Here is a 25602-nt window from a genome sequence, read left to right as displayed (position 1 = left end):
AAAACTAATAATTGAGGTATTTTTTTTGTACTTTACTCAAAATAAAATTTAGCGACAAAGTAGCAGCCATGCATGTTATAAACGTGGTACGTTTCTTATCATTGTTTAGTCTTTGTTGGAAGGTCAGGTCACCCATCACCATAAGTAATGCTGAAAAGGTAAAGAAATATGTTAATTTTTAATTTTGGGAGAATGTGGTGGTAGGTGCACAGAGAAGGATGGACTAAGGGTAACGGGGAATCATTCAATATGAGTTGATAGGTCAAAAAAGTTGAGAGTTTAAGGGCGCATGATAAAGGAGGTGGGTTGTCTGTAATTTTATTTTCATACTTTTTTTCATATCTTTTGTAATGTACTGTCACGATTAAATCACGTTAATATTTTATATTAATTTTTTATAAAAATAATAAAATAAAAACTAATAAGAATATAAAATATTAATGTGATTTAATCGTGATCACATAAACAGTAAGACATGAAAAGAGTAAGAAAATAAGATAACAGACAATCCACCACTATGATAAATGTTTCCTTGTTTGTCTTTGTACTAGTTTTTTTTATTTATTTATTGACAATTATTTTGTGTCCGTATTAGCCAGCAGGCATGAATAATTGGATATTGGTATGGTTGGTTAGTGGGAACTTGCCCGAAATTTACAAAGGAAGATTCTCTCCTTTCACTTTTCGTGTCATCCTGCATCATTCTGTTTGTATGATCATGGTTAAGTCACGTTAATATTTTATATTACTATTTTTTTTTGTCTTATTATCTCTATAAAAAATACAATATAAAATATTAATATGGTTTAACTGTGACCACACAAAATAGGAGAGCACAGGAAGTGAGAGGGTAGAGAATCTGCCTCCGAAATTTACATCGTTGTATACTGTAGGGGTGGACGATTCGATGTGATTTCGAGTGAAACTGCAACCGAAATTAAATTTTTTTGCGATGTAGCTCAGTGCAGTTTTGAAGCCATAACTGATATAAAACCAAACTGTTCAGTTCTGTTTTTGAGAAAAAGATGTACAATTTAAAATATACACATATTTATGCATAAGACGGTCTTATTTTTCTCATATATTAATTAATGAACCTGTAACAAAAACATCAACAACAATGTAGCAAAACTGCAGAAAAAAACAGCAGCAAAACAGCATAAAAATGCAGCAAAACAACAGAAAAACCACAGCAAAAAACATCATAAAAACACCATAAAAATGCAGCAAAACTATAGAAAAATAGCAACAAAAAAAAGGGTGTGTGAGAAGTAAAAAGGACATAAATTAAGATCAAACCTTATTTACTTCTCACACACCTTTTTTATTTTCGACCGTCGAATTCGATGAATTAAATAAGATCAAAGGACATAAATTAATAAGAGGTGTGTGAGAAGTAAACAAAAATGCAGCAAAACTGCAAAAAAACAGTAGCAAAAAACAGAAGCAAACCTGTACCAAAACTGCAGCAAATGACAACTACTAAAATTGAGACAACATCCAATGCATCAATGGGTTTAAATCCTTGTGCATCACATCTACTAAAATTCAACTTGATCACCAATCACAATACTTTACTAGAACCCAATTGAAAAGTTAAGTTTGCCATAATACAACTAAGGTTCAAACTTCAAAGTTTCAAACAAAGTTCAATGTCAAAATGCCTTATGGCATTAGTACAACCAAAAAAAATAAATGGTTCATGGAATTTAACAAAGTCTTGGTTTTCAACTTACTTTGCATCGTTCAAGTTTCAAACATTTGCCTTTGCTTTTCCTTTTGGACACTTATTCTTCAAAGGTTTAGGAGGCCTTTGAGCTTGTAAACGGGCTTAAGAAGGCAATACTTGTGAAGTTGCATCTTGTAAACGCAAAAATGGAGGTTCTTATGGACTAGAACCTTGAGATTGCTTTGGAGCTTGTTGTGGTTGTGGATCAAGAGTAAGAGAGGCAATGCTTGAAGCCGATTTGGCCAACTCTACACGATACAAAACATAAAAAATATAATTAATGTTTAGTTGAAAAAAGAAAACAAAGAAAGTTTTTTTACTTCAAATGATATACTTACCCAATTCAATACTTTCATAGAACTCAATGTGGTCAATCGAAGGTGCATCATCTTCCAAAGTAATAATGTTATAGCCCCTCAACCAATTTTGCATGCATATCAAGGCCTCCACCGATTTAGGAATTAAAGAACTCCTAAAATCCAAAATCACTCGACCACCGGTGCTAAAAGCACTCTCCAATGTCACGGTCGAAACTTGAATTGCAAGAATATCTTTTGCAATTGCGCCCAAGATAGGATACTTGTTACCATTCACCTTCCACCATATGATTTAATACTTACCCGATTTGTCTAACCATATGCAACTGTAGCACCAATCTACAACACATAAGCATTAAAGAAAGTATATATGTATACATCTTTCATAAAGCACAATTTGTTTAAGTTATATATCAAGATAAGCATTGTTAAGCTCCTAGCACATCTATTTCCTTAAATTATTGACAGGTCATGTACTCATACATATTCTATCATGTGTTTTAGAATACTTGCAGATTTTAAATATATTAAATTTTAATTACGATACTTGGCAAACTCTAAACAAGACAATTTTGAACCAAATCAAGGCAATATAGTACAATACGACTTGGTATGAAGATATGAGTAAATAAAGAAAACAAAATCCAAAGAGAAGCAGGTGAAAACAGTGGAGGGCGGTTCCTAAAGAAATTAATAATTTAGAACTTAAATTGATACTTGGGTGGTTCCTAATCTAGTTCCCCTTTTGATTCACAAACCCTATCCCTAAAATTAATTATAAACCCTAACCCAGTTCCCCTTTTGAATCTTTGATTCAAACGAACCCTAACTCTAAAATTAATTTAATTAAAATTTCTTAACTAAACTAACAAATACAAGTTCTAAGTTCTTACCATATTAGCTAGAATGAAGAACAGGTGAATGATTTGCCAAGTCTGTTTTGCAAAGCTTTTGATTTGTAGAGTTCAGGGCTTGCAGATGAAGGGGATCTGGGGATGCAAGCAGTGAGGTCGCAGAGATGCAAGCAGCCAAGTTGTAGAGATGCAAGCACCGAGGGCACTAATGTCAACTGTGGAAGAGATGAAGATGAGAGAGAGATGAAGATGAGTTTTGAGAAAGAGAAAGACAGACTGATGTATCATGTATAGACTCGAATAGTGGTGCAAAATTGGATGAGTAGTGTAGTTGAACTAATTAAAACATAACATTCAATATATGGTGCGAATTCTACGACTTCAGTGCTATTAAGACTAACTAAGGTGCCGCTGATTGTCAACCACAATGCTGTTAAGACTAACTGAAGATGTGCTTGACGAAGTTAGAAAGGTCAATGGTTTCTCAAGAATGAGAGTTTGCTCAAGGCAGAGATAAAATCCTACTAGGACTAGACTTCCTCAACATATTTCTCTTCATACGGATTGAACTCAACTACTTCTACTAGTCTGGGGATTCTGAACTCTCGAGAATTCAACGAATATTCTTGAGAATTCAAAGAATATTCTCAATTTACCTGCTTATTGAGGACTCCTAGTGTGAATCAAACCTTGACCGAACCCATCTAGAAAATCCAAGTACCCTTCATGACTCGAACTCGACCAAAATATTCTGGACTAGGCTGAGATATCTAATCATGGGCCAAGCACACAACTCACTTGGCCCAAAATTTATTAATTTGAGCTCAAACAAAAGCTAAATATAAACAAAACCATTCTTTAGTCTAGAAATGCATTCTTGCTTCTAGGACTGTTGTTTTAAAGGGTGGACACTTGAAATTGAAAATCAAAACCGAAACACAAATCAAATCGGACCGCACAAAATAGTTTGGTTTTGCGGTTTTGAAACGGTTCGGTTAGGAAAACGATTTGGTTTCAGTTTTGGCTTTTGAAAATTGCACCAAGGTCGAACTGCACTGCAAATATAATAAACATTTAATTAAATATTCATATTAGATGTCATGTTTTAATTGGTTGTTTGTTAGAGTCCATACATTTAGATGGACTCAACCACACTAAAATATTATAATTCATCATTTGCTCCAAGTTTGCTATTGTCCCAATTTTAGATGAAAGTAGATTATCAAAATATCCTCACTTAATGCACTAATTGTTGACATGACTTCATTAACTAATGTATTATGTAAAAAATAAAACCGTCTTGTGCTTAGATAAGTGTATAATGTCAACTGTACAACTTTTCTTAAGAACCGAACCGCAAACCTCAACCAATATACGAAAACGACAGATTCAGTGTTCGATCTCCGCAGCAATCCAAGAGCTGCATTGCCTGGCTGAGCTAAACTCCCCGAGCATTGCCAACAACATGGAATTAATGGAGTCACCGAGAATGACGTGGCTTAGTGGACAAATTTTCTATTCGGCGAGTTCTGATTCTGGTCAAAAGTCATAATTGAGTTCTTCAAGTTACAGTCATGTGACATCAAAGGCAGTCAAACGCATTAAATTTTGGACCTTGATCGGAGTTCGGCCATTAAAATATCCAAAGGCCGAAGCTTATGTCTCGTTTTATGAATGCTCGACTATGGTGGATCCGTTGAAGGGCGGTAAAGCATAATTTCCTCAACCATTGACTTACGGGCTGAAGCTCAAGAAAATTAGGAGCAATGTGTGGATCCGATTTTTCTTTTATTGATCTCAGCAATTGAGGTCGTTGAGTGAGTAGAGTTTTAAAATGCTGGATGAAAAATTAAGATAATCTTGTTATTTTAAGAGATAATATTATGGTTTTTTAATCATAAATTATCTTTTAATATTAATTATCTTGACATTTTCTTCTACAAGATAAGTGGTATGCAAAATATATATCTAACTGGGAAGCAAGCAGTATAGGGTTGTATTTCCGGGTTTCTATGCCTATGTTGCATATTTTTTAAAGAAAACTAATAAAAAAAGTTTTAAAACTTTGCATTTTAACCAAAAAACCACCTAATTACTTTTACTTAATGATAAGGACCAGAGATTTTTTTATTTTTTTTTGATTTTTTTTAAAAAAAATTATTTTCCCAGCGCCTCCCACCAATACACCCCCCACCAAACCAAAAACCTTCCTTCCTCAGCATTGCAGCGATCAAGTCTTTGATAAAAATCAAAGATGATTCGCAAAGATGATACTGCCCACCACAAATGATGATCAGATGTCTACATCAATCTCTAGGAAATTGGCTTGCCTCATATATTACAGGATACAACCTTTTTCAGTTGGCAAATTTTTATTCCAATATCACAGATGCTTGATCATCCAATATCTTTCAACAATACTTGGAATTCATTTTAATCTTGCATTGCAAAACATGTCACTTCCATTCACAAACTTATAGCCTTTGACAAAGCAAAATAACACAAACACACGTCTAGTACTATAATCTCGTAAGGTGTATTTTCATGTGTATAATAAATAATATATATATATATATATATGTATGTATGTAAATTTCACTCGTACCTACTTAAGGCAAAAGAAAAAGTATACACACAATGTAGTACCGTTAAATTTCATAAATAGTGTAGTATCGTTAAGGTTCATAAATAGTGTCGTTAAGTTTCATAAACAGTATAGTACTGTTAAGTTTTATAAACAGTGTAGTAAATTTCATAAACATCAGTTTTTTTTTTTTATTTTTTATAATTTTTTTTTATTAAAATAAACTTAGCCCAAGCCATTTTTATGAAAGTTCCCTATTTTTATGGAGCTGAAAGATAGGTTTGTGTAGAATTATTAGAGAGATAGGCCAAATGCCAACTTCCAATAATTTGATATTGTCTCCAACTTGACGGTAAGATAGATTTGTGTAGAATTATCAAATAAATGGGCCAAATGCCTACTTCCAACAACACTGATATTGTCTCCAATTGGGTAGTTACCACCTGTACAATCTGTTAGGCGTAGGATTTTATCACAAAAGACTTCAGTATTAATTGAAGTAGGGTTACTATATTTAAATTCTTCTTTTCTCATAACTACGATCGATATGAGACATTTCAACAATTTGTTCCCTCTTTGGCCTTGTCATTTGACAAGGATGGCAAGTGATTGGATGGAAGAAATCATGGAATTAGTGCATGCATAAGTGTATGCAAATAGGATGAACTCCAACAGCAAATTGGATAGGACGGCATTTGCAATGTGTAAGGCATATGGGCATTGAAGAAAAAAGCAAGTGATTGTTTTGGAAATGAAAAGATCCGTGTGTGACTATCGGAAATAGATTATGTTCGGATCTCTTCCTTCTAATTCATCAAGTTTGGGAATCTGAGTTGTTGAAATTTAATCTAATGGTTATAAACAGGGAGCCACTTTAAAAGTTATAATAACTTTAATCGTTTGATCAAATTTCAATGGTCCAGATCCCCGAACTTGATGAATTAGGAGAAAGAGATTCGAAGAGAATCCCTTTCTGTGACTATCCAACCAATTTGGTTATGGAATAAAGTATATAAGTCAGTCGGGAAGAGATGGATTAGCATGCAGAGTTATCAAGTGGCCTCCAATTGCATGGAAGTGTCAAAGCACCTACGTATCAGAAGAAAGGAGGAACAAAGTGAAGAAACAAAACCCATTTTCTCTTTTCTACATATTTTATACAGTTTCAAAACCCGCAATACCTCTCGGGCACTCTTTCTAGTAATCCCTACTTGTTATCCAAATATGCATGTGGTCGGTGCTTTTCTCAGAATATTTCCATTACAAAGTCTTCACGTACAACCGAAATTGTTCTGCTTATCATCCAAGCCGTGCCTTGCCTATCAATGATGCTTGGCAAACAGTGAACCCCTTCAAATCAACACACAAATTTACTCTGCGCAAACTCTTGCACTGCGAAACCTCTCAAACCCTCATCCCTATTTCAAATGCAGAACAAGCAGCTGACCGCAAAAAGAAAAGGTAAAAAACAGAAACTACAACCTACAAGAAGAAGCCAACTTAATCTACAACAGTGACACTAAGATTCAACTTAAATAGATTTCCAAGCGAACCCAGTAGCTTTGTCTAGGAACAACAGGAAGGCAAAGCATGCAGCATAATAATTTCGTTGTCCCTCACAATATAAACGGCGTCGTTTTAAGGGTTTACAGGTTTGGTTCGGTTTCATTTCCGAATCACTGAAACCAAACCAATAGATTTCAGTTCGATTCGGTTTTCCTACTTCGGTTTAGTTTTTTTCAGTTTGATTTTTTTTTTGGATTTGGTTCAATGTTTGGTTTGATTTTTTCGGTTTTCGGTTTTTTCAAACCCACCATTCTATTTCCCATCCATATAGGCCGGCTGAAGTTTTAGTGCAAGTGGAGGACAATATGATTAATTGTTTTGTGGGTCCAAAAAATGGGGCAACAAAATTGTACAGATCTTGACGGGCTTAGAAGATTTCCGTGTATAGTTGTTGGGCAAGCAAAGAAAAGTGAAATCAAACCCAACTCAACGTTTGGGCGGTCCACCCAAATTCTGTTTCCAACCTCTCAATGTCTTGGATCATCAGTACTCAGTAGTGGGCTGGCGTTTCCTAAGATAAAAAACAAAAAGTTGAAAACTTGTTTGATAACTTGTTCAGTTTTCAAATAATATGAGATTAAAATTAACAATAAAATAATTATCAAACGATCTCTAAGTAAAACACAACTTTAGAATATTGTCATTTACTTCTCTAAACTATCATCTAATTGCCAATTTATGTCTAAACTAATTTTTCAATGAGTTTATACCCACAACTATATATATATAAAGATCAACTTCAACTTTATCGTAAAAAAATACAGTCTAGCAGTATATATTTTCACTTATAAATGAGAGATTTTAGATTCGATTCTTATTAATAACAAGTTTGAACCAAATTATTATATCAATACCTATTGTCGAATTTTATACTAATTACAATTAATAATTACTTGATATACAAAACGATAACGAGGAAGTAGGATTTAGAGTTGAGAATTGTATTCTAACACATTCGTAGTGACCAGTAAGATGGTACGATCACCGAGAGTTATATTAGCAATAACCAATTCTTTGCTAATTTGAAGCTAGATTCCATATGCTAATGTTAAACTTTATCTTCCAAAATTGAATCATAGTTTACTCAAATATAAACAAATATTTTCGTATTTCCACTCAAGTCAACCCTTCTCTTGCAAAACAACAAAAAATAAATAAATAATAAAATGAACGTCACACAGCTGGAAATATTGGTTTGCCAAATAAAACCCACAGTCCAATTTAATATCTGTACTATTACTATAATTTTAATAATTATATTATACTCTAATTGACATTTCTCAATGCTAATACATTGAACCAAGATCGTAATTTGCCGCTGGAATTATATAATAATCCGAGGTTTGTTATTAAATATAACATTAATTAATAAAACTGAAAAGGAAATGTCACCAAGTCAGTTGTAAGATCAGAATTGAGTCATTCTATAGATCAGAATTGAGTCATTCTATGACATAAATATTAATTTTTATGTTCATACACGAAGGCCCAATCGTTTAGAATCAATCAAGGTCCTAAATCCGGGTGGCCCAATTTCGACTGGCTGGGGTGGGGTTAAGGGCAGTAAGTTACGCGGTTTATTTGTACCATCTTTACAATATAGGCAAAACTCAAGAATGCATGTTGGTTCATCTTCGTTAGAGTTATAGTACAAATATGTCGTAATGAAATACATGTGTCAAGACTATTCTAATTGCGAAAGAAAATCTCGACATTGTTATGATTATTATTTTTTTTTAACAAACGATAATGTCTACTCTAAGGGGGTGTGGAGTGGGCTAAATCTTACATTGAGCTAATAACGTGTTTCAAATTCATCTTTGGCGAGAATTGAACCTAAAACCTCTCAATTATAAATAAAGAAGAATATCATTAAATTATAGTAATAAATGATAAAATCCTGACAATATTAGAGTAACATTCTAAAGTGACTAACAATTCAGTATTCAAATTTAACTAAACTTAACCACCCTTCTAGATTGTTCCTAGCAAATTATAGGGGATAGTGTGCTGTACTTGTAGCCTACCTTAGCCACCCACCATACACCATATTATTGTTTATTGCACTCCTCCAAAAAAGAAAAGGATACGAGAATCATTTTCTTAGGGATCTTAAGAATTTCGTGATCTTACTCATTCATCGTATATCATGTGATCAGTTTTTGTTAAGTACTATTCATAGTTAATTTTAAAATTTAAAATTTAAAATAATTTCTGACTGTACGATGTACAATGAACGGATGAGATCACGACATTCTTATGATCCCTGGAAAAAGGATCCGACGATAATCCTTTTCCCTCCTAAAATACTAAATTAATTAATGATATTATTTTTTTAAGAGACAAAACTGCACAAAAATATGCTCGCATGATCTTGTTGCAGCTTAAACTATTGTGTTATGCTCCCTTCAAAACTAATTTTTTAGTTTTTATTATATTATATTAAGATTAATAAGATAATACCAACTAGTACCACATTCAAGTGATATTGATCTTTATTTGTAAGTGAGAGGTCTTAGATTTGACTCACATAGATTGATGACAAAGTATGTTGAGATCGATACTTAATCAGTAATAGACACATTAGAGCATCTCCAAAGGAGATGTCAAAAAGTTCAATCAACAATAACAGTGAAAAAAGACATCAATGGTGTTTTCCAACCGAAATGCAAATTCCTATGTAGCATGACATGAAACGACAGAAGAGGGAGTTGCTGCCATATTTGACAGCAACTTCAAATCTGTTCTTAGTGAGCAATAAATGTTTTTTTATAATTTTAATTGTTATCTTTTGTTTTAAGAATACTAATTACAATTATGATAAGCAAATAAGATAATAAATAATAATTTAAATTTGAGATATCGGGTGAAGAACAAAATTGGAAAGAAAAAAAAAATCAATTTGCCACATAAACTCTCAAATTTAAAATTTATGTAAAAATTGACATCTTCTTTAAAGATAATCTTATATGATCATGTTCAAGTTCTCTCATTTAGAATAGCATATCGTTGTATAAAAAAATTAAATTAATATGATTTAATCGTTTATACGAGTAATATTCTTAAAGAGGTGAAAAATGTTGCATGTGTGCGTGCAAAGCATGCATGCACGTGAATGTCGGCCTCTTTTGGCAGTAGATTAGTTGACTTCATTAATTTCATAATTAAATTCTTTATTAGTTTAATTGGGTGCAGTATGTAGTCGAGGCAACAGAAATCTTACGAATATTAATAATAATTGGCTAAATAATGCTAATTAGTATATTAATTGTCTATATTAATTTTAGACAACAGAAAGCTTAGGCCAGCCAGGAAATCATGTTCTCTTTCGCTGGCATAGCACCTTACCATATCATGACAAAGCCTTTGGGCCGTCCAAGCCCAAATTGAAAACAGTTGTGCTTTAACTTTGGGAATCAAGAATATTCCAAGTATTTTGATTTGGGGTCTAAGACTACGTTTCCGTCATGCAGTTGCGAGATTGCATTAAGAGCAAGATTTTTTTTTTCTTTTTTGGGTACAAATAAGGGAGATTAGTTTGTTACTAATACGTGATGTGATACCTCCTATATTCAAAAACATAAAAAAGAATATTATGAGTATAGCACTGTAGGAGGGGATTCAAGTGACTAAATATTGATAAGCATTACTAGAGAAACTAGTTTTTAATATACTAGTTGCTGTTGTAGTGTTTATCATATATAAGAAATTGTCACATTAATTGGTAACTAAAATGTAGTCATGGAGGAAGTGATCTAGACCAATGCTCTAAAAGACGGTAGACACTAATTGGACGGCGGGCTGGGGCCTAACGGTTAGATAGGGGCTAGGTGGAGTCTTAGGTGTACTAGGCGAGTTTAAGTAAATTTATTATATATCTTATAAATAAGTGTATGCTGATACATAAGAAATACATAAGTTCATTGGGATACATTGATGCGAAAATTATACGCACACAAATTAAACTCTCTTTTTGACAATTGTAGTATAGATATAAGTAGGGATCGTTCTGGACCGGGGATTAGGAGGGCTTGTTAACCACTTGGATTTGACTTCAAAAACGTAAAAACAAGTTTAAAACACTATACGAAACTCGAAGAATGCAAAATTCAAAATAAGATGGATTAAGACTAAAACTTTAACGAAATAGGGGGGAATTGGATTTGGACGAATCTAAAATAAATACTTGGAAACAAAACAAATTGTGAATATGGATTTGACGGAAATGAATGGATGGGAAGCTAGCTAAGGGGTTCATCGCCACACATGTTATACTTGCATACAAAACGATGTTTAATTGCTTTTCAATAAACCATGAATTCTCAACGCCCCGGGTTAATTAGGTCCGCTTAAATTAACCGTCAAGTTTTCCTTAAGTTAATGAATTGGATGATTGCATACGACAATCCAAAGCATTCCTCACAGGTTCCCTACATGAATTGCATAATAGAGATACAAGCAAGAATCATTAAGCATCATGAAAACTATAAGTGTTGACGAGGCATTCGTTACTATGATTGCATGAAACTTATGCCAAGAATATGTTTAACGCGATTGTTTATAAGCAACCTTCACTACTTGTGAATATAAGTTCATAACTATTACGTGAAACTCACTTATATTCTAGCGTCAAATTCATGCATGAAAATTAAGCGTTCATTCTTAATAAACATACATAAATAGGTTATCAATCAAACAGTTAAACAAATTGAATTCATAACTTATGAAACGTAATTAAAAGTAATCAAATCATATTACAAACATAAACATAGTTTCGAATCACCCCCTAGCTAATGGGGGTTTAGTTTCTCATAACTTTGAAATCAAAGAAACGCCTAAACATTCCAACAACTCAAAACTTGAATTGTATGAACGTTTAAGCACTATTTTCTTCCATTTCTCATACGTACAAAACAAAGAGAATTAAAATGAAACTTTGAAATCAAAGAAACACCTAAACATTCCAACAACTCAAAACTTGAATTGTATGAACGTTTAGGCACTCTTCTCTTCCTCGTTGTTGTAGCACAAGGTTTAAGGATAGGTTGGTTGGGGGGATGGAAGTGTTGGGGAATTATGGAAATGGATGAGGATTGGTGGAAATGGAAGATGGTTTTTGGATTCTAAGGGAGAGAAACTCAAGGCTAGGGAAGTGTTTGTGGTGTGTTGTGTTGTGAATGGGATGATATTTGAATGAATGAATGCAAGGGTATTTATAGGAGGAGTGGAGATGTATATGGCTATTTGTTTAAGGTGTTTGTGGTTGCAATGATGAAGAATTGCATGTGGAAATAAAAGGGAAAATGTGGTGAAATGATGAAGTAGGAAGGTGGAAATGCATGTGAGATGTTGGAAAGGAAATGGGAATATGAGTAGGCCATGGCATGAGAGTTGTTTTGTTGGTGTAAATGTGCCATGGTTGCAATGATGAAGAATAAAGGGTGCATGTGGGGTGGAAGTGATGAATGCAAAGTGAATAAATAATGAAATGAGTTAAAGAGGGAGAATGTGGTGAAATGATGAAGTAGGAAGGTGGAAATGCATGTGGGTTGGAAGTGATGAAGAAAATGCATGTGAAGGGTTTGAAAGAGGTGGGTGTGCATGTGAGTTGAAATGCATATGTTTAAATGGTTGAAATGTGTAGATAATTATGAGTATGATAAGTGATAAATGTATGGTTATGATAAGTGAATGGTGAATGATATGTTAAGTGATAAATGAATGATATGTGGTGAGTGATAAGTGAATAGAAGTGATAAGTGATAAGTGTATGTTATGATAAGTGAATGGATTGATAAGTGATAAATGAATGATATGTGGTGATAAATGAATGATATGTGGTGAGTGATAAGTGAATGGAAGTGATAAGTGATAAATGTATGATATGATAATTAAATGATATGTTAAGTGAATGATATGATAAGTGAATGCTTTAAGTGTTTAAAAATAGGGAACAAAACCCTTCCTTGCATGGCAAGGAACGGAGACACAAGGAAACACACGACAATGTCCTAAGGTTGCAAGGAATGTTGTTTTTGTGTTCTAAAATGCGTAGGAGTTTTCAATGATGCTTAAACATGAGGTCTTTTAGGATTTAACTTTCCTACTTCAAGTCTTTAATTTCGTCCATCCTCTTGGCTCCAAGCATATGATATCCATTCCAATCTCTAATTTGCTCCAAAAGGCTCCAAAAGGCATCCTTTTGCATACCTTGCCCTTAGAACCTGAAAACACACAAAAGAAGCATAAATGACTAAAATAACTAGAGAAACATAACGTAAATGCACGAGAACAAGCCATTTAAGTCGCATGAATATGCTCTTATCATACATAAACCGCAAAATAGAGTAACATATGTAAAGTGTTAGAACATAAAGTTTAATGAAAACAAGGGAAATATGCATGTAATGTGTGGTCACCTAAGTATTTAGCAAGCCTTATAATTTATGTTAAAAAAATAAAATGCAAGATGATATCTATTTTTTGTCTACCGGAAGTTGTGATCTAGGCAAGTGCCTATGCGGGTTTGGGTGGGCTAGGATAGGCATGTGCCTAAGCAAGTTTAGACGGTCTTTCTTAAATTTCAAATGCCTAGGATTAATCAGGATGATGGCTAACCGCCTAACACCTAGATGGAACCTAACAGGTGCTAGGCAGAGCATAGATGGTGCTAGGCATAGATTTTTAAAACAGTGATATTGGTAATGTAGAGTTTAATTGTTTTCCCCTATGCCCTGTGCCAATCCCTGGATGTCGTTTTCTATGTTACTCTCATTCTTCTGAGTTTTCAATCGTTTTCTCTAATGTAATGTAGAGTTTAATTGTTTTTCGACCTTCTTTCTCCTTTAATTTTTTTTTTTCATACAAGCGATGTTCTACATTAGGGATTTGGATTGTCTGCCCTCCCCATCCCATGCCTTTTCCATCCTCTCCTATATTTTGTGGCCACGGTTAAACCACATTGACATTTTATATTCCTATTGTTTTTTGTTTTATTATTTCTATAAAAAAATCAATATAAAATGTTGACGTAGCTTAACCGTGATCACTTAAATAGAAAGGGATGGGAAGGGCAGACAATCCAAATCCCTACATTAGTTCATCGATAAGTATCAAAACATGAAGCGAAGCATTTCCAAACTGCAGGTTGAAAACGGAAGAGCAATTCGTGTTTGATTGCCTTGAATGGGATGGTCAAAATTCAATCCCAATCGGCTCGTAAGTCTAAAATAAGGACACATCACAACCTATATATGTACGTATCATCATCCCTTTTCCTTTCTTTCTTCAATTTTTCTTTCTTTCTTGTCTTTTTGGGTAACGTCTTAGCATGACCTTCTCATGTTGGCCCTTCCCCTCTCACCAACCCAACACAAACATTTCCCCCATCTTTACATGGGTCAATCCACCCCCATCTTCACTAGTATGTGTTCTCTTGAAAGTTTTTGTAATGATATTGTAAGGGCGACGCTTTAGGGTTGCAGCGTCCTTCCTTCTTGTATTCCCTTACATTGCCTGGCTTTATTTCTATTACTTAGTTTGATGCTTGCTTCTAAGTAGGCATTCATTGTGTGTTTGGCATCCTTGCCTTGGTAATGAGATTTCCAGTTCATCCAAAAAAAATAAAAAAATAAAAATCCCTTCCCAATTTTACAATAGTAGTTGGGAGGATTACATAATGGATCGATAATATCATATCAAATTTCTTATTTACGAGAATCAAATATAAATAGTATCATTTACAATTAATGATGACTACCACTCAATTATAGTACTCGTGACATTCAATAATTTAATTATTTAGCAAAGAATAAAAAAAAAAATGATCATGTATTATACATCTCCTTAATACAACTAAAATTCACGCCGTTCTTAAGTAAGTCTTACCTCTCTTAAAACGTGAAATATTTACTATTAGTCGCGTGAGCAAATGATCGATTTCTAACCGTAAATTCATGTAGGGAGCGCTAGCGGATGCAGTAGGGATCAAAGGGAGTCACTTGACCCTTTGATGTTTAATCTTTATCGTGGAAGCTGTATATTGACTTCTTGGAATTTCCACTGGTTCATATTATATATATGGAGTTTTATTTTGGGTTTTCACTTTGTGGATGGTCACTATTCGGATTAATTTGTAGGTGTTTGAAAATTAAGAAATGACGTTTAGACCTGCATAGGTCGTAACTCTCATTTAGACAGAAAATCGATAAATTCATTTTGAATATTTTTTGTTCAATAAATTGTAGGAGACTTGTTGAATACTTGGATGAACACTCATTACATGCTTGTTCTTCATATTTTCAATATGTTCTAATACTTTAATTTATATGTCATTTTATTTTGCAATTTATGTATTCCAATACAATTATGTATTTTTATACGTATAAATAGATTTACTTAAATCTGTCTAGTCCACCTAGCCACTTAAGCACTAGGCTCTAGCTTATCACCTGACTAGCACCTAGTGTCTTTTAGAACTTTTGTTTTGATTAATTGGTTGTGCTTTATTTTGGTTACTTGGTATAAGGTTTGTGTCTTCATTTTGGTTACTTTTTTTAAATAATTTTAGCTTGTAATCTTATTTTAAAATTTTTTTTTTAAGTAGTTTAGAAAATGGCGATGAAGATTGACCCTAACAAATTAATGGTTGCCTCTAAGAAATCGAATGGTGAAAATTATTTTAAAAGTCAGAGTAGTACTTGATAGTCTGAACTACCAAACACAAACCCATATTTTTTTAATTTTATATTATGAATAAATATACTATTATTTCATGTTATTTTTGTCTAAACATTTTTCAGAACTTTTACACTATGACCTTTTAGGTCGAAATTTCTGAGCCCGCCACTGTGTAGGTGAGTTCATTAAGCCCATGCACATTTACAATCAGTAATCGATCATGAATCAATTATGTACAACTAACCATAACAAAATTCCCAGTTTGTACAAGAACTTATATGCACCCCTTAGACGGAACCGGATTCCCTCCGGATCCATATATACTAAGCTTGCTGATTGACGATCCGGACCGTTGAAATTTGATTCAATGGCTAAAATTATTATAATTTTTAGAGGCCCCTTGTTTGTAGCCGTTAGATTAAATTTCAACGGTCCGGATCGCCTACTCAGCAGACTCAATGTTATTGGATCCGGTTCCCCCTTAGATGACGCCATTTCGATGTCTTAACAAATAATGCAATCACACATGCCAAACTCTCTCTACTTAAACATAACGCAGATTAACTTTTAAGATAAGGGATAATCCTAGCGAGACCAAAATTTTCAACTAAATTTACAAATCAAATCATGTATCACTAATAAGAAATAAGCACATTAATCGGTAATTAATTAATAATACAATTATCAATAATCACATCATTTAGTTTAAGCATTTGGTCTCCTTAACATTACTTTAACACTCTGTTTGGATGAGGAATTTTAAGATTACTAAGAAATTTTAAAATGAAGGAAATTGAAATGATGGAATTTTATTTTCAAGAATTTGTGAATTTTCTTGTTTGGTTAACCTAAAAGAACAACAGAATTTGAATACATAATTTGTTATTTTTAAACTCTCAATCATAGAAAGTTGGAATGACACATATTTATGACACACCCCAACCGAGATCGGGGTATGCTGGCCGCCACGTGGAAGTGACGTAGCCATGTGCACAGTGCGGAAGCTAGAAACAGTAATAGAAAAGTACGAATAATTTAAAACTAGCAACTAAAAAGTAGTAGGATATGTGCTAGTGCAATTAAAACACTGAATTCAGAGCCTAAAACATACAGCAGCCCAAAAATAAATGTTACGACAATAGTGCGCCCGTAGGCGACCCTACATAGGTGAAGGTCTGTCAGAATGCCGGGACGTCCCTGGGGAAAACCACCGAATCCGCTAAGCTACTAGAACCTGGAGGGGCGCAAAAACAAAAGCGTGAGTGGGCAAAATAAATCTCTTAGAAAACCATTTCATAAAACATATAATAACCCCTCGCCGTAAAACCTGTATACTTCCCAGAAAATAAACATATAAACGTAGGTATAAATATGCCAAGTATACTCAAGGGTATGCCAACATGCTCAAATGTATGCCGTCATGCTCAACGCCTCATAATAACATGCAAGTGCTCGGGTATGTATATTACATCAATAGCATAATAAACTAGCAGCCGGAGTCCCCTAAGTGACCTGTACGGCTGAATCTAGAGCTCAGATCACAACTCAATCCCTAAACCTGCCCACGAGTCGGAACCACCTATGGTGGTCTGTACGACAAGCCTGGGTGCAATACATATAAACGCTCTAGTGCTACGATCACGTGAAGGCTGTGCGAATAATCGCGGGTCACCTACGAGTCGGAACCACCTATAGTGGTCTGTACGACAGGACTGTGCACCTAACTTGGATTCAAGCTGAGCGTGTGGTGCAGGAGGTGAACAACACGTGAAGGACTGTGCCCTACTCTGGGCGGGAGCACTAACACCGGGGGTGCAGGTTATAAGCTCTCTAAGCACTTCGAATCACTATTTAATGCGAATGTAAACAAAACTTACCTGACACTTACCTAAGCCGCCACAGCACCAACATATATGTAAACGACGTAAGAATAAATATATAAATCAACTCATATGCTACTAATCATGCATAACCATCAATCATATGAAAATTAATAGCGTAAAACGAGGCATTTATATTAATTTCTGGGAAAAGACATGTATATAGGTATATACGGAAAACAAAAGCCCACTCATTGGTATGTAGAAGGGTCGTAGCCCCCCTGCCTCGAATGTGCACGCTCGTCCTCGGGATACGTGTCACCTATATGCGAATTAACTATAAAAACGTTAACTTTAGAGCACATAACCGTCCATTCAAAATAACTTCTCATACATTGCTCAAAATGGACAAATGAATATACCAACGTGACCTACACAACCTCACGATCACAACCATATTTTTAAAAAAAATTTTGGACACGTCACGCGCCCCCACGCGCCTGGAATGGCACGGGTCCACACGCCCCCACACGCGGCCACGTGCCGTTTGACTGACGGAATATTCCGTAACTGACGCCGTTAGTCCTGTAGGAATATTCCGTTAAAACTTAACGGAATATTCCTCTGTCCTCTCCGGCGAGCCGCCGCCGCCTGCGCCGCCGCCGGAAAACTGGAAATTTTTCAAACTTCGTTTTCTCACTCGTTTTTCAACCATTTTTCACGTTCTTTATACCAAAATGAAGCTTAGGACTAGTAGAATCACGTTAGACTACTTTTAAGGCCTAAAAATCAAAGAATCTCACCTGCAACAACGATCCAAGTTCGGCCAACTTTGAAACTAAGCTTTCCCGACGTCCAAATTCACCCAACGAAGCATTCCCAAGCTCCTTGAGGCCTCACTAACACAACCACCAGCTTAAAAAGTCCAAAAACATCCTAGATTAGGTTTGCATGAATAGTAACCCAAAACGGACCTTGTGAAATCGACGTGAAAACGTCGAGATTCTTACCTGAAAATGGCACCACTAGACTCCTCTCAGCTCCACGAGTTCAATGGTAGCCTTGGATCCCTCGATCTGTGACGTTTTAGGGTGTGTGTGTGTGTGTCCGTACGTATAAGGTGGAGAAGAAGGGGGAGAGAGAGACACGGGAGGGAGAGAGTGACAGAGACAGAGACAGAGGGTGAGGGTGAGTGAGACAGTGTGTGGGTGTGTGTGTGTGTGTGGCCCAAGTTTGCCAACACCACACAAACAACCAAACAACATAACAAAGTAACTAGGGGTAAAATGGTAATTTCACGCGTACGGTTCTGATAACTCCGGGACGGGATGTCACAACCTACCCACCTTAATAAAATTTCGTCCCGAAATTCAAACTGACCAATTAATGCCCCTAGTAGCCAAAGAACAATCTAGGATACAAATCCCTCATCCGATCTTCTGTCTCCCACGTCGCTTCCTCAACGGAATGGTTCCTCCACAAAACCTTCACTAATTTCACCGTCTTGTTCCGCAGAACCTTCTCTTTCCAATCGATGATCGTCACCGGTTCCTCGTCATACGTCAAGTCTGGGTTAATTTCCAACGGTTGAGGAGGTATCACATGGGATGGATCAGCAACATAATGTCGGAGCATAGACACGTGGAAAACGTTATGCACTCTGGCTAGCTCCGGAGGTAACTCCAACCTGTAAGCTACCTCACCAACTCGCTCCACGACCATGTATGGTCCGATGTACCGTGGACTTAATTTGCCCTTCTTCCCAAATCTCACTACACCTCTCCACGGCGAAAGCTTCAAAAATACCCAATCTCCGACCTCGTACACCCTGTCTGTAGCATGCCGATCCGCTAAACTCTTTTGTCTGTCCTGTGCCGCTCTCAAATTAGTCTTGATTACCTGGACGTTCTGGGTAGTCTCCTCAACAATCTCCGGACCTACTAAGACCCTTTCTCCGACTTCTGACCAACACAACGGCGTGCGACAAGCTCTACCATACAAGGCCTCAAATGGTGCCATGCCAATACTTGAATGAAAACTATTATTATAGGCAAATTCCATCAAATCCAGCCGCTGGTGCCAAGCATCACCAAATTGTAACACCGAAGTTCGTAACATATCCTCTAAGGTCTGTATAGTCCTCTCAGACTGCCCGTCTGTCTGCGGATGATACGCCGTACTGTAGAGTAGTCTCGTACCTAAAGCTTCCTGGAAAGCCACCCAAAACTTAGATGTGAACCGTGGATCACGATCCGAGACAATACTCACCGGAACACCATGGTACTTCACTACCTTCGAGATGAACAACTCCGCTAATCGACTTAAAGAATACCTCTCTCTCACTGGAATAAAATGTGCGGACTTAGTGAGTCGATCAACGATCACCCAAATGCCATCAAAACCGTTATGTGTACGCGGGAGCTTGTACACAAAGTCCATGGTGATATTTTCCCATTTCCACTCGGGAACGGGAAGCGGCTGCAATAATCCAAACGGCTTTTTCCTTTCCGCCTTAACCTGCTGACAAATGGCACACCTACTCACATACTCGGCTATCTCCCTTTTCATACCCGGCCAATAATAAAATGGTCGAATGGTATGATACATTTTAGTAGCTCCTGGATGCATGGCGTAAGCCGAGATATGTGCTTCATCCAGAATTTCTTTCTTTAAATCCACAACATTCGGCACGAACATTCTTCCTTCTTGCATCAACATGCCATCCGATTCTCGTACTCTGAGGTCTCTCCTCCTACCTTGTTCTCGAGCTTGGATAAATTCTTGAGTCTGCTCATCATCTACTTGAGCCGCGAGCACCCGATCAACTAAGATGGGCCTAACCTGAAAATTAGCAAGTAAAGCCACATCTCGATCTTCCGCTTCTAACCTCACTCCTGTAGCACGCAAGTCCGTCAAAAGAGGAATACGGCTTGCATACAACGCATTAATGCGGCCTTGAGACTTCCGACTAAGCGCATCAGCAACTACATTCGCACGACCAGGGTGATAATCAATCGTGCAGTCGTAATCGCTGAGCAACTCCATCCACCTCCGCTGACGAAGATTAAGTTCTTTTTGGGTAAAAAGGTACTGGAGACTCTTATGATCAGTAAAGATCCTACACTTTTCACCATAAAGATAGTGTCTCCACAACTTCAACGCAAAAACGATAGCGGCCAACTCCAAATCATGAGTAGGGTAATTCAACTCATGGGGTTTTAATTGACGTGAAGCGTAAGCAATCACCCTACCATGCTGCATCAACACACATCCCAGACCATTCAAGGACGCATCACTATAAACCTCGAAATCACCATTATCGTCCGGGAGTGCCAGAACAGGTGCTTGAGTGAGACAACGCTTCAACTGTTGGAAACTCTGTTCACACCTATCGTCCCACTCAAATTTAACATCTTTCCTCGTAAGTCTCGTCAAGGGTAAGGCGATCACCGAGAAATCTTTAACAAATCTCCGATAGTATCCCGCCAAGCCAAGGAAACTTCTCACCTCGGTGACGGTTCGCGGCTGCTCCCAATTCTCCACCGCCGCAACCTTCTGAGGATCAACCAGAACACCTTGAGCAGAGATAACATGCCCCAGAAACGCCACTTGATTTAGCCAAAACTGGCACTTGCTAAACTTAGCATATAATTGATGTTCCCTCAACCTTTTCAACACCAAGGTAAGATGTCGAACGTGCTCCGCCTTCGACTTAGAATACACCAGAATATCATCGATAAAAACAATCACGAACCTATCCAAGTAAGGCTGGAAAACCCGGTTCATTAAATCCATAAAAGCTGCCGGTGCATTCGTCAACCCAAACGGCATAACTAGAAACTCGTAATGACCATAACGAGTCCTGAACGCCGTCTTAGGAACGTCATTCCTATTAATCTTCAGCTGATAGTACCCAGACCTCAAGTCAATCTTAGAGAACACACAAGCACCTCTAAGCTGATCGAATAAATCATCGATACGAGGCAACGGATAACGGTTTTTAATCGTCACCCGGTTCAATTGCCTGTAATCGATACATAGCCTTAAAGTTCCGTCTTTCTTCCTCACAAACAATACTGGAGCGCCCCAAGGTGAAGTACTAGGCTGAATAAAACCCTTATCCACTAATTCCTGCAGCTGCACCTTTAATTCCCTTAATTCCGCAGGTGCCATACGATAAGGAGTCAAAGAAATAGGATTAGTACCTGGAAGCAACTCGATAGTGAACTCCAAATCTCGATCTGGTGGTAACCCAGGCAATTCCTCGGGGAAAACATCTGGAAAGTGTCGGACAACCCTCACGTCCTCAACACCACAAGGAGGAGCCTCATCCAACACCACATGGGCTAAATACCCCTGACAACCCTTAGTCAACAACTTTTTCGCTCGTAGCGCCGAAATAACACCATGTCTCACCCCACTCTGCTCACCAACAAAGGTAACCACGGGTAGTCCAGGACGACGAAATGTAACTATTTTCCCGTAACAATCAATATTGGCATGATTGGGGTGCAACCAATCCGCGCCCAAAATCACATCAAAATCCACAATATCTAACGGGATAAGATCAGCGGGCATAACCACGCCCTCAACTATCACTGGACAACCTGGGTACACACGATCCACAATACATCTCTCCCCTCTAGGCATAGCGAACTCTAAATCGTACCCTAGGGGTGTGGGGCGAGGTTGCGTCACTTGAGCAAATGTATGAGAAATCACAGAATGTGTAGCTCCACAATCAATTAAGACTCTAGCAAAATAACCAAGAATATTTAACGTACCCATAATCAGATCCGGGTTGTTCTGAGCATCTTGCAGAGAAATGTTGTGTATACGCCCCTGGCCCTGCTGCCGTCCACCACGACCTCGGTTCGCCTGAGCACCACGACCCTGCGTACTACGCCCCTGACTGGGCTGACCAGTCTGTCTCGAAGACCCCGCACTACTGGTAGCAATCTCTCCTGTCTGAATCTGTCCTCCCTGATACCATTGAGAACTGCCGGCTGGAGCTGGAGGATACGGCATATAGCCGCCCGAATACTGAGGGTAACTACCCTGGGAGTAGGGGTCCTGAGGATACTGATACTGTCCCGAGGCATAGGGTACAGCATCACCCTGGTAGTGGTAGGCACCACCTCGACCTGCCTGTCCGTAACCACTAGGACCTTGAATCTGCTGGATAGGGGCGGGTGGTGGCAGGAAAGTCTGCTGCGGTCTTTGCTGCTGACCCTGGGGACATTGCGCCGCTCGATGCCCTATCTGCCCGCAAGTGAAACAACCACTGCTACCTCGTCTACACTCGCCCGTGTGCCGATTATTACACCTTCGGCAAAGTGGGGCCCTACCTCGACCACCGTCCCCCTGTCTCTGGCCTCGAAAGCCACCAGTCCATCTACCTCATCGTCCCTGACCCGTGGCGCTGAAACCACCACTAGAAGAACTAGAGCTGTTACCACCCTTCTTGAAGTTTTGAGTCTGACGAGGCCCGAGCGATGCCTGACCTTTACCTTTGTCGTCCTTCTTCTGATTACCACTCTTTTCATCTTCATCGCTCTCACTCGGCATATTCTCAGAGTCCTCGACTCTCAACAAAACCTCGTAGAACTCCTGGTATGTATCACAATGAGTGGAGGTTGACATCGAACGCCACTTCTTCTTAGTGTCGATGCGAAAACGGCGAAGCATCTCCGCTGGGTTACTAGCAATCTCAGGGTGGTAGCGAGACAAGTCGGTAAACTTCCGATAATACTCATTCGCAGACATCTTCCGCTGTTTCAATTCAGTGAATTCCTGTTTCTTGCGGTCAGTATACTCTGGGGGAATAAACCTCCTCTTGAACAACCTAATAAAAACATTCCAATCAGTCTTCTCGGCTGGAGTCAAACTACGAAGCTCCTGCTCCCACCAGGATGCAGACTCCGTACCCAGAAACCATGAAGTAGTCTCGACCCATCTCTCCACAGGGAGATTCCCCTGGTTGTTCAACACTCGGAAAGTCTTTTCAATATGCTCCAACCAACGCTCCGCGGCCTCGTGCCCCTCGTGACCGTGGAATTTATCCAATTTCAGGTTGTACATAGTTTCCAGAGGAGTCCTCTGGGGAGGGCGGATAGCTGCCTGGATAGCAGTAGCAATAGCTTCCCCCAGCTGAGTGATATCGGGGAAACTAGACTCATCTGAACGGCGTGGTTCCCGACGAGGCGGCATAATTCTGACAGAAGGCACCAAAACCATTAGAATACCCACAAAAGACACAGGACTGCCAAACCTAGGCTCTGATACCAAACTGACACACCCCAACCGAGATCGGGGTATGCTGGCCGCCACGTGGAAGTGACGTAGCCATGTGCACAGTGCGGAAGCTAGAAACAGTAATAGAAAAGTACGAATAATTTAAAACTAGCAACTAAAAAGTAGTAGGATATGTGCTAGTGCAATTAAAACACTGAATTCAGAGCCTAAAACATACAGCAGCCCAAAAATAAATGTTACGACAATAGTGCGCCCGTAGGCGACCCTACATAGGTGAAGGTCTGTCAGAATGCCGGGACGTCCCTGGGGAAAACCACCGAATCCGCTAAGCTACTAGAACCTGGAGGGGCGCAAAAACAAAAGCGTGAGTGGGCAAAATAAATCTCTTAGAAAACCATTTCATAAAACATATAATAACCCCTCGCCGTAAAACCTGTATACTTCCCAGAAAATAAACATATAAACGTAGGTATAAATATGCCAAGTATACTCAAGGGTATGCCAACATGCTCAAATGTATGCCGTCATGCTCAACGCCTCATAATAACATGCAAGTGCTCGGGTATGTATATTACATCAATAGCATAATAAACTAGCAGCCGGAGTCCCCTAAGTGACCTGTACGGCTGAATCTAGAGCTCAGATCACAACTCAATCCCTAAACCTGCCCACGAGTCGGAACCACCTATGGTGGTCTGTACGACAAGCCTGGGTGCAATACATATAAACGCTCTAGTGCTACGATCACGTGAAGGCTGTGCGAATAATCGCGGGTCACCTACGAGTCGGAACCACCTATAGTGGTCTGTACGACAGGACTGTGCACCTAACTTGGATTCAAGCTGAGCGTGTGGTGCAGGAGGTGAACAACACGTGAAGGACTGTGCCCTACTCTGGGCGGGAGCACTAACACCGGGGATGCAGGTTATGAGCTCTCTAAGCACTTCGAATCACTATTTAATGCGAATGTAAACAAAACTTACCTGACACTTACCTAAGCCGCCACAGCACCAACATATATGTAAACGACGTAAGAATAAATATATAAATCAACTCATATGCTACTAATCATGCATAACCATCAATCATATGAAAATTAATAGCGTAAAACGAGGCATTTATATTAATTTCTGGGAAAAGACATGTATATAGGTATATACGGAAAACAAAAGCCCACTCATTGGTATGTAGAAGGGTCGTAGCCCCCTGCCTCGAATGTGCACGCTCGTCCTCGGGATACGTGTCACCTATATGCGAATTAACTATAAAAACGTTAACTTTAGAGCACATAACCGTCCATTCAAAATAACTTCTCATACATTGCTCAAAATGGACAAATGAATATACCAACGTGACCTACACAACCTCACGATCACAACCATATTTTTAAAAAAAATTTTGGACACGTCACGCGCCCCCACGCGCCTGGAATGGCACGGGTCCACACGCCCCCACGCGCGGCCACGTGCCGTTTGACTGACGGAATATTCCGTAACTGACGCCATTAGTCCTGTAGGAATATTCCGTTAAAACTTAACGGAATATTCCTCTGTCCTCTCCGGCGAGCCGCCGCCGCCTGCGCCGCCGCCGCCGGAAAACTGGAAATTTTTCAAACTTCGTTTTCTCACTCGTTTTTCAACCATTTTTCACGTTCTTTATACCAAAATGAAGCTTAGGACTAGTAGAATCACGTTAGACTACTTTTAAGGCCTAAAAATAAAGAATCTCACCTGCAACAACGATCCAAGTTCGGCCAACTTTGAAACTAAGCTTTCCCGACGTCCAAATTCACCCAACG

The 25602-nt window shown here is 38.1% G+C and overlaps 1 protein-coding gene across 1 annotated transcript; it reads right to left on the bottom strand.

The window, feature by feature from the left end:
- Positions 1-1885: 1885 nt before the first annotated feature.
- Positions 1886-23898, bottom strand: LOC103926898. The gene is made up of 9 exons (XM_048592130.1): positions 23848-23898; positions 23502-23699; positions 23060-23447; positions 22898-22971; positions 22633-22811; positions 22388-22532; positions 20254-21740; positions 2068-2201; positions 1886-1977 (listed from the first exon to the last, which is right to left on the bottom strand). The coding sequence occupies exons 1-9, from the start codon at positions 23896-23898 to the stop codon at positions 1886-1888; spliced, it is 2748 nt and encodes a 915-aa protein (XP_048448087.1).
- Between the last annotated feature and the right edge of the window lie 1704 nt (positions 23899-25602).

This window comes from the organism of the source record quoted next, unplaced genomic scaffold (genome assembly GCF_019419815.1).
Source record: "Pyrus x bretschneideri cultivar Hongxiangsu unplaced genomic scaffold, Pyrus_bretschneideri_v1 Contig37, whole genome shotgun sequence".
Lineage (NCBI taxonomy): Eukaryota > Viridiplantae > Streptophyta > Magnoliopsida > Rosales > Rosaceae > Pyrus > Pyrus x bretschneideri.
The sequence above is the reverse complement of the archived record's forward strand: the minus strand, read 5'-3'. Positions and strand labels throughout refer to the sequence as shown.